The sequence below is a fragment of the Camelina sativa genome, chromosome 11 (genome assembly GCF_030686135.1).
Source record: "Camelina sativa cultivar CO46 ecotype springtype chromosome 11, ASM3068613v1".
Taxonomy (NCBI): Eukaryota; Viridiplantae; Streptophyta; class Magnoliopsida; order Brassicales; family Brassicaceae; genus Camelina; species Camelina sativa.
This window is the reverse complement of record NC_141890.1, coordinates 27,711,159-27,720,653: the sequence shown is the minus strand read 5'-3', so window position 1 is coordinate 27,720,653 and position 9,495 is coordinate 27,711,159. Positions and strand designations below refer to the sequence as shown.

Below are 9,495 nucleotides of genomic sequence, written 5' to 3'. Positions count from 1 at the left end.
TGATCACGTCCGTCTTTCACTCTCACAACTTTTTGAGTTTCTTTCAATTCGATCACCATGAGTATGAATAATCTCACGGACACGGATTCAGGTAAGGATATGTGGTCGAATTTTTTTTTACTTGTGGATACTGCGGTTATGGTACAGGAAGAAGAACAACGTCGTCTTCGTCCTAGAGAAGAAGATAGCGAGAAGAGTTTCTTCTATCTTTTCCCGAGGAAGAAGAGGTCGTCTTTGGTGAAGAGAAGATACACACAACAAAACCCTAATGGGGTTTCTATGATGTCTTCTTCTTCATCGCTCGATGATCACGAGACGAAAATTACACAAAACCCTAGTTTTTTAGATGCGCCTGTGGTGTCTGATGCGGAGCTACTACGTGCAAAGAAGGGGAAATCTAAGATTGTCTGTGAAGATTACGACTACCGCCGAGAGAGTGATGAGGCGACGACAAGCGGCAAGAGGCCTGCCGTGCAACAGAGGAAGGGCGATAATTTCAAGAAAGAAAAGGTTGCTTCTTTCCCAAGGAGAACGGATACAGATGCACCAGTGTGGATTTTTCAGGTGATGAGAAGAATGATAGCTGATGCCGCAAACCCGTTGCTGATCTTTGAGAGGGGTCTAACACCGACTGATGTGAAAACAACTCAGTGCCGTCTCTTAATCCCATGCCAGCAGCTAATCAGAAACGACTTCTTGACGCCGAGGGAGTCTCGAGCCATAAATAAAGAGGAATACATCGAAAACGACGATGATACTATCGGTGTGGGAACGATTCTTGTGAACCAAAGATGTGAAAAGTGGGGTTTGCGTTTCAAGCTATGGCCGATGGAGAAGGAAACTGGACACGGGACCTTGAATTACGCTTTGAACTGGGCGTGGAACGATGTCGTCAAGGGTAACAACTTAAAAGCCGGGGACAAGATCAGTCTTTGGACTTTCAGGTGCCGTGGAGTACTCTGCTTTGCTCTTGAGACATACTAAGCTTCTTCCTTAATTTGGTGTCTGATAATGTTTGATTTGTCTCTTGACACGATTTAACTTGATTGATCTAGTTTTTTTCTTCTGCACAGCCATTGAACTTGGGGTTTTGGTCTAATAATAGCTTCTAGGAAGTGCTACATTAAGGGTTTTTATTATGGTTTTGTTCATCTCTTCTAATATTAGTAGTAACTTGTCTATCCCTGGTGTTGTTTCAGATATTTTCTTTGGTTTGAATTGAATATTTTCTTATAAATATTGTTTCTTGTTTTGTCTACTTTAGTTATTATAGCACTGTTCAAATACTTTTGTGATGGAAATGCTCCAATCCTCCAAAATGCTCAACATAATATACAGAGTAAAACGATAAGATTATGACAACAAGTTTCGATTTCATTGAAAGTATAATAGAAGATTCAATCTCACTGTTGAAACTTGTGTGCTGCAAATGATTATTTGGACTGCTCTCAAGAAAGTTTGGCAACATTTACTAAATCAGTCATTAGACTTCACATGGAACCGCTTCATGTACGGGAACTGGGGCAGCGGTTCATGTTTAAAATGTTGACAGATGGATCTGAAGCAAAAAAGGAAACAGAAATATCCAACGTAGTGGTCAAACGTAACAACTTGACAAACCGATGGATCAGTCTTTGTGCTTTCAGGTGTCGTGGAGTCCTCTGTTTTGTCCTTGAGACATAGTAGCTCTTCACTTGTTCGCAAGCTATTCAGGAGATTCTTGAGGTTTTCTGTATAGTTGTAACTTCTTGGAAGTGTTACTACGAATGTGACTGTGGTTCTCTCCTCTATTATTAGTAACTTGTCTGTCTGTCTCCTCTGTTGTCTTAGATCTTTAACAATTTGTTACAAATATAGTTTCTTGCTGTCTACTTTAGTTGTTGCATTGATCAAATACTTTGATTTCTTGTAATATGATCTCAAAGTTGTGACGAAAATAATCCAATCTCTTGAAATGCTCGATAAAACAAATTACCTGGGTTGCTGTCGACTACTCAGTGAGAATCTGATTTAAAACTGTACTTGGAACCAAAAAATCGACTGATATGAAAATTGCAGTATCAGAAGAAGAAAAACAAGTTTTCATTTCATTAGGAGAATAGGAAATTTTGAGGAACCTAAAGGAAGAATCAATTGCAAGTAGTTTTCAAATTGTTTACCAAACAAACAAACAACAATAAAACTGTGTCCTTATAAGAATCCTGAGCTATCCCTCACTCAGATTATCACATGAAAGTTTCTACTTTTTATAAAATAAAGTGACTTCCTCTTCTTCGGGTTTACTCTGCGCCATCAGGCTTTGATGCTGCCTCCTTGATCTCATCTCCTGCTTCGTCCTAATGACCAGAAAGAAACAATCATGTCAAATTACAGAACAAAGAAGCTCTTGATAACTATATCACCATCTAAAGATCCCAAGTTGAAGTTGGTTTAAGGAGATCAAATGTATATTGTGTTGATGCTTACTGTCATATCTGAAGTCCAGAGAGTGAGATTGTCTCTAAGAAGCTGCATAATCAGTGTACTGTCCTTGTATGATTCCTCACCCAATGTGTCCAACTCAGCAATAGCATCATCAAATGCCTGCAAAGATCCAAAAGGACTCATTCATTGAGACGACAGTTAACAATTTCACACGAAGTAAGAAATGAATGGTGTACACAAACCTGCTTTGCGAGGCTGCAAGCACGATCAGGCGAGTTTAGGATTTCATAGTAAAACACTGAGAAGTTGAGGGCAAGACCAAGCCTTATTGGGTGAGTGGGAGCTAACTCAGCAGTGGCAATGTCCTGGATTGTCACAGAGAATATAACAACAAGAACAAAATCAATTATAGCCACACAAGACATAACAGTCAAATATGTTGTAATGATGAAGTAAAGAAACACTTACGGAAGCAGACTTGTAAGCAACCAAAGTGCTTTCAGCAGCCTCTTTCCTCTCAGCACCAGCCTTAAACTCAGCAAGATACCTGTGATAATCTCCCTTCATTTTAAGGTAAAACACTTTGGATTCAGCTGGTGAAGCAGATGGGATAAGATGAGCTTCAAGAACATTCAAAATCCCATCACAGATTCTGCTAAGCTCAGTTTCAATCTTTCCCCTGTAATCCTTGATAATAGCGACATGGTCTTCGTTCCCTTTGCTCTCTTCTTTCTGCTCAATCGAAGAAATGATTCTCCACGAAGCTCTCCTTGCTCCAATCACGTTCTTGTAAGCAACAGAGAGAAGGTTCCTCTCTTCAACAGAGAGTTCCTCAACATCAACGGTTTTCGCAACTTTCTCCATGAATTCAACCATTTCTTCATAACGTTCAGCTTGTTCAGCTAGTTTCGCCATGTAAACATTCTCCTCCCTTGATGATTCAGTCGACATCTTCGATTTAACAATCTAGAACAAAATCCTACAAAAACAGAAACAACTGAATCAAAACCAAAACTCAAATTAAAATCTCAACACTCATTTACTTAACCAAGTTCATCACGGATTAAAAACCAAGAAGTAAATCCAACAAAGCAGAAACAACTAATATCACATACTCATCCACTTAATCAACCTCTTCACAGATTAAGACTACAGAGAAAATTCACATATACACATTCATCCACTTAATCAAGTTCTTCACGGATTTAACAACATAAAGCAAATTCTAAAGGCATAACAAATTGAATCAAACCAGAACCCCAAATTAACATCTACAGACTCATCTACTTAATCACGTTCTTCACAGATTCAAGAACACACTCAAACTCACACTAAATGTTCATAGATAACGAATCTAGATCAAATCCTTCAACGCAAAAACAATTGAATATAAAAAAAACGAGAACCAGAATTAAGATCTACAGATTACGAATCTAAAGCAGAAACTACTGAATCAAAACCAAATCCCCAAATCAACATCAAACACACCAATCGGAATGAGAAGACACTCGTGTACTCTCACTGAATCAGTGATAAGAAACAGCGAAAACTTAACGAATCGGATCAGATCGATCTACAGAATCATCAGATCTACACAAGAACGAACGAAGATTAGAGAGAAAGAGAGAGAGAGAGAGCTAACCTTTTTTTTGGTTGGTTAGAAGATCTGATTCGAATTGCTACAAGTGGTTTGAAAAAAATGGGAATAAGAAGAGAAATGAATCGAAAATGGAATAAATAAATAAAACTGTTTTCGAGGCGTAGAGTTAAGAGCTTCCACTGAAAGGCTGACAAGTGTCGGATGCTGAAGATGACTGATTCATTGAATATGACACGTGTTTAGCCACGCTAGTGGGGTTATAAGATCTGTGTTTTATTGAACTCTGATTTTATATAAATGGGCCAATGGGCCAATGGGTTTAATCGGTTACTATTTCGAAACACTAACGACTACTTTTTTTACTCTCGCTTTAGTTACAAATTTGGATACCGTCAGACCATCTTTACTGGAGATGAGTACTCTCAGTGTTGAGCCCCAAAATTCTATTAAAAAACCCATTTCCGAATCCAAAAATAAGAGCATCGTTGCTTTACTGGAGATGAGTACTCTCAGAGTAACGCGACGTGGCGGATCCCCATTGGTACGTTCATAAATATAATCTTTTTTTTTTTTTTTTTCATTTCTCTTTCATTCTTCCCCCGACTCTCTCTCTTCTCTCTCGTTCGGAAAGGCGATGGAAGAGACGATGTTCGTCACCTCCTCTCTTCTCTTCCTCCTCCACGTATCAAGCGCCGTCGTCCGATTTCAGATGATCCTGACTTGGAATCGGAGCTCGATCACGAGCGTTACCTTGATTTACCGGCGGAATCTCCATCTCCGTCGGATGATGAGAACGGTAAGGATGAGGAACTTCGTAGATATCTGGATTATGTTTGCCTTATTTCGAGATTTGTTATTAAATCCGTTGAATTTTCAGGCTAAATCTGGAGGATTGATGGTCACCCAGCCAAATTGTAAGTCTAGTTTTGTAATTTATATAATCAAGCGGCTCATGAAAACAATATTTACCCTTCTGCGGAAATTTGAGTCTGTTTAATCAATTATTGTTGATATACCATCTGTAAGTCCTTGTAGCTTCTAAATCTCTGCTAACTATTGCTCACTTTCAGACATTACCTTGTTTCTTCACTGATTTGTTAGAAGTGATATTTTATGACCGCAGGGAACAAGCTCGATCATGAGATATTTCCAACGTCAATCTACTGTTCTTTCTCGTTCAGCGGATGGTTGTGTTCAAGATCATGTGGTGACTCTTTCAAGTACGCCAAAGTTTTTGTGTTTAATTTCAGAACTCTCTATTTCTCTATTGATTCTGGTAATTTAAAGTCGTGATTTTTCCTGCAACTGGTGCAGCTAGTGAAGGTTGTTCAGAACAGATATCAACAGAAACCCAAGCAGTAATACCTGAGGAAGACACCGGTGTGTCTTATACTTTGCCTAATTTTGAAACTCCAGATAAAGACGTCGATTTAGTCGCTGTAAAGGTATCAGCTCTTAGTTCTCATTACTCTAAAGCATATAATAAGCCTTTATTAGAAGTGTGATCTAGCAAAGAGGCTAAACATATTTAGGCTCACTTACTTTCTCAGTTTCAACTTTCAAAGGAATAGAAATGTGATGAGATTCTTTTGCAATTATAACTGGTAAAGAAGTTATTGGTTAGGAGGAGGGTCTGTAGTATTTGAATGACTCGAGAGCTTGGTATATGTGAGTACATGGGACCATTCGGGAGTACATGGTATATCATTACAGATGGTATATCAACAATATTTGAGTCTGTTTAATCAATCTGTGTGTGAAGTCTGATTGGACAGATGGTATATCAACAATATTTGAGTCTATTTAATCAATCTGTGTGTGAAGTCTGATTGGGGGGTCTTTCTCCATCAATCCTCCTGTTTTGAAATAATATCTTTGTGTTTGACCTTTGTTTCAATGCAGAGGAAGCTACCGTCGCCTGAATTTATGGTTGAAGTTATTCTTGCTGATATAAATGCAACAATCCCTAGTTCTGAAACAGCATCCAGAACACCGGAAGAAACTCCAGCAGCTAATTCTGCCCCCGTAGACGGCTCTGCATAAAGCTCAACTTCGAAGCTTGTGCCTTCTCGACACAAGCAAAAGAGAAACTTGAAGCTTCGGGATGTTTTAGAGTAATGAGAACTAAGTTTAAAGAACATACAAAACTTATTGGGTCTGTTTTTTTTGGTATCGCAGTACTACAGTCTTCAGTCACTCGCAGACTGTTGTAGTATGCGGAAACTGCCAGACAATTCTGTGCCAGCCTATAGGAGGAAAGGAGAAGCTCACTGAAGGATGCTCTTTCAGGAGAAAGGGAGATTGATTCGAGCAATCCCCAAATCAAATCAAAAGCCTTGTTACTTTTTTTTTTGTTGTTGTTATGAATGCTTGTTGGGATTTTTATCTAGTTACTACTACTATTGATGTCTGGATTTTATAAAAAGTTTTGGATTTTTAAGTTAATTGTTTGAAGAATTACTACTTTTGCATTCTGCATTCCGAATTTTGTTTAATAAGTTTAATATTTCAAATTTTGTAAAATATGTGAACTATTTTGAATTTGTAAAATATGCTCAATATTCCAAAGTTCGTAAAATATGTTTAAGATTCCAAAGTTTTATGTAATATAAAATTTTTAATAATTGTTTTGTCATTTTAGATTATTAAAATTTGATAATTACTAAACATAAATTAAAAAATTATTATTTAAGAGATCGAGCAACTTTCTGTGGGTTCTCTAGTAAAGGAATGATTTTGCAAAAATACTCTTATGGTTGTTTTGCTTAACTTAATATTAATTATATGATTAATTAATTTGAGAGTAACTTAGGAGAGATACTCCACTAATGATGCTCTCATCGTTCTTGTTGTCTTCTTGACGTTATTCCCACTTGAAGTCTTGAACCATTATGTTAACTCTTGACAAAGAAATATTTTGTAGTACACTAGCTAAAATTCTGGTAAACAGTAAACATTGAACTCTACATAGAATTCCAGAAGTTTTTTTTTAAAAAAATATCTAATATATATTTACCGAATACAAAAAAATCATCGTAACACAGTGGCTAAATTTTTATTTAAAAACTTTTGCGTATTTTTTGTTATCTTGTTTTGTAAGTAAAATCAAAATTGATGTATATAACTAATATAGATTCCTTTTTTTTTTAAAACAATCCGTTTGTAGTACATTGACTAAATTTCTCTTTGGAAACTATGAAATTCCGAGTTCAAATCTCGAAAGCTTGAAACTTTTGTTTTTTTTTCTTGTTATTTTGTTTTATAAAGGAAATCATAGTTGATGTATACATCTAATATGTATTCATTGTTTAACAAACAATTCTTTGTAGCACATTGGCTGAATTCTCTTAGAAGACCAAATTTCCGAGTTCAAATATTGGAAGTTGTTCTTTTGTTTCAGAAAAGAAATTAAATTGATGTATATATGTAATATATATATTATTTGTTTAACAAACAATTCGTTGTAGCACATTGACTAAATTTATCTTATTATGAGATTTTGCGTTCAAATCCTAGAAGTTGTTCTTTTGTTTCATAAAGGAAAACAAACAATCCGTTGTAGCACATTTAACTCCCGGCACCGGAAAACTTTTGCTTCTTTTTTATTATTTTATTTATAAAGGAAATCAAAATTGAAGTATATATCTAATATATATTCATTGGCTAACAAACAATCTAATGTTGCACACTGGCTAAATTCTATTTTGCTTAATTTTTGGTCTTTTGTTTTATAAAGAAAATTAAATTCGTGTATATATGTAATATATATATATATATATATATTTATAGATATATTCATTGTTTAATAACCAATCCGCTGTAGCACATTGTTTAAATTCTCTTTGAAGACTAAAATTCTGGGTTCAAATCTTGGTATAAAAAGTCTTTTGCATAATTTTTGTTCTTGAAATTTAAATTGATGTATATGTTGTATGTAATATATATTTATTGTTTACCAAATAATCCATTGTAGCACATTAGCTATATTCTTTTTGAAGACAAAAACTCCAGGTTTAAATCTCGGCAGAAACAAAAATTTTGGATTGAAATCCTTGCAGTGAAAATATTTTACTTAATTTTTGTTCTTTAGTTTCATAACAAAAATTAAATAGATGTATACATCTAACATTTATTCATTGTTTAACAAATAATTTTCTGTAGCACATTGACTAAATTACTCTTTGAAAATAATACTTCCAAGTTCAAATCTCGACAGCAAATTTTTTTTTTTGTTAAAGTTTTTGTTCTTTTGGTTTAGAAAGGAATTAAACTGATGTATATATTTAATATATTTTCATTTTTTAACAAATAATCTCTTGTAACACATTGGCAAAATTTTGCTTTGTATACTAAAACTTTGGGTTCAAATTCCGGTAATGGAAATCTTTTGCTTAATTTTTGTTCTTTTTCAAAAAGGAAATAAAAACTGATGAATATATCTAATATATATTTATTGTTTTACAAACAATTCGCTGTAGTGCACTGGCGGCCAAATTTCTCTTTGAAGAATAAAATTCTAGGTTCAATTCCCGGCAGCGAAAAGATTTTGCTTAATTTTTGTTTTTTTTTGTTTCATAAAGGAAACTTATTTGATGAATATATGTAGTATAGATTTATTGTTTATAAACAATCCACTGTAGCACATTGACTAAATTCTCTTTGAAGACTAAAATTTTGGGTTCAAATCCTCAAAGTTGTTCTTTAGTTTCATAAAGGAAATTAAATTGATGTATATGTGTAATATATATTATTTGTTTAACAAACAATTCGTTGTAGCATATTCGTTAAATTCCTCTTTGGAAACTATAAAATTTCGGGTTCAAATCTTGGCAGCTGAAATCTTTTGATTCTTTTTGTTTCTTTTGTTTGATCAAGGAAATCACAATTAATGTATATATTTAATATATATTCATAGTTTAAAAAAAAAATTCTCTGTAGCACATTGGTTTAATTCTCTTTGAAGAATAAATTTCTGGGTTCAAATCGTGTAAGTTGTTCTTTTTGTTCATAAAGGAATTCAAATTGATGTATATATGGAATATATATTTGTTGTTTAACAAACAATCCACTGTAGCACATTGGTTAAATTCTTTAGAAACTATGAAATTTCGGGTTCAAATCTTGACAATGGAAAACTTTTGCTTTTTATTTTGTTATTTTGTTTTGTAAAGGAAATCACAATTGATGTTTATATCTAATGTATATTTATTGTTTAACAAACAATCTTTTGTAACACAATGACTAAATTCTATTTGAAGACTAAATTGCCAGGGCTAAATTCTATTTGAAGTCTAAATTTCTGGGTTCAAATCTTGTAAGTTGTTCTTTTGGTACATAAAGGAAATTAAAATGATGTATATGGATAATATTTTTTTTTTGTTTAACAAACAATTCATTGTAGCACATTGACTAAATTTCTCTTTGATAACTATCTAACTCTGGTTTCAAATTCTTGTAGTGGAAAACTTTTG

General features: G+C 34.3%; 2 protein-coding genes and 1 pseudogene across 6 annotated transcripts; 2 read left to right on the top strand and 1 right to left on the bottom strand.

Moving 5' to 3' along the window:
* On the top strand, positions 1–1,123 carry LOC104728311 (putative B3 domain-containing protein At5g35780 pseudogene; annotated as a pseudogene).
* A 944-nt stretch (positions 1,124–2,067) lies between these two features.
* LOC104724209 (14-3-3-like protein GF14 psi) lies at positions 2,068–4,444 on the bottom strand. 3 transcript variants are annotated; one of them, XM_087475019.1, is made up of 5 exons: positions 4,067–4,444; positions 2,893–3,403; positions 2,667–2,789; positions 2,467–2,583; positions 2,068–2,336 (listed from the first exon to the last, which is right to left on the bottom strand). In XM_087475019.1, the coding sequence occupies exons 2-5, from the start codon at positions 3,373–3,375 to the stop codon at positions 2,280–2,282; spliced, it is 780 nt and encodes a 259-aa protein (XP_087331145.1). In that variant the 5' UTR covers positions 3,376–3,403; positions 4,067–4,444; the 3' UTR covers positions 2,068–2,279. The 3 variants fall into 3 exon arrangements, with proteins under 3 accessions (XP_087331145.1, XP_087331146.1, XP_087331147.1); XM_087475020.1 differs by having other exon boundaries at positions 2,893–3,421; positions 4,067–4,271; XM_087475021.1 differs by having other exon boundaries at positions 3,913–4,131.
* Positions 4,445–4,603: 159 nt separating this feature from the next.
* LOC104724207 (DNA polymerase eta) lies at positions 4,604–6,469 on the top strand. 3 transcript variants are annotated; one of them, XM_087475024.1, is made up of 5 exons: positions 4,604–4,820; positions 4,902–4,938; positions 5,148–5,244; positions 5,339–5,469; positions 5,927–6,469. In XM_087475024.1, the coding sequence occupies exons 3-5, from the start codon at positions 5,163–5,165 to the stop codon at positions 6,065–6,067; spliced, it is 354 nt and encodes a 117-aa protein (XP_087331150.1). In that variant the 5' UTR covers positions 4,604–4,820; positions 4,902–4,938; positions 5,148–5,162; the 3' UTR covers positions 6,068–6,469. The 3 variants fall into 3 exon arrangements, with proteins under 3 accessions (XP_087331150.1, XP_087331149.1, XP_087331148.1); XM_087475023.1 differs by having other exon boundaries at positions 4,608–4,820; positions 4,902–5,045; XM_087475022.1 differs by having other exon boundaries at positions 4,615–4,820; positions 4,902–5,045; positions 5,126–5,244.
* The last annotated feature ends 3,026 nt before the right edge of the window (positions 6,470–9,495 follow it).

Bases quoted from the DNA above. Each gene is read 5' to 3' on its own strand.
- LOC104724209 (XM_087475019.1), bottom strand. From the start codon at position 3,375: ATGTCGACTGAATCATCAAGGGAGGAGAATGTTTACATGGCGAAACTA. The intron at 2,790-2,892 runs GTAAGTGTTTCT...GTGACAATCCAG, and splicing joins TTGCTTACAAGTCTGCTTCC to GACATTGCCACTGCTGAGTT. The intron at 2,337-2,466 runs GTAAGCATCAAC...TCTGGTCATTAG, and splicing joins TCTGGACTTCAGATATGACA to GACGAAGCAGGAGATGAGAT.
- LOC104724207 (XM_087475024.1), top strand. From the start codon at position 5,163: ATGAGATATTTCCAACGTCAATCTACTGTTCTTTCTCGTTCAGCGGAT. The intron at 5,245-5,338 runs GTACGCCAAAGT...CAACTGGTGCAG, and splicing joins TCATGTGGTGACTCTTTCAA to CTAGTGAAGGTTGTTCAGAA. The intron at 5,470-5,926 runs GTATCAGCTCTT...GTTTCAATGCAG, and splicing joins TCGATTTAGTCGCTGTAAAG to AGGAAGCTACCGTCGCCTGA.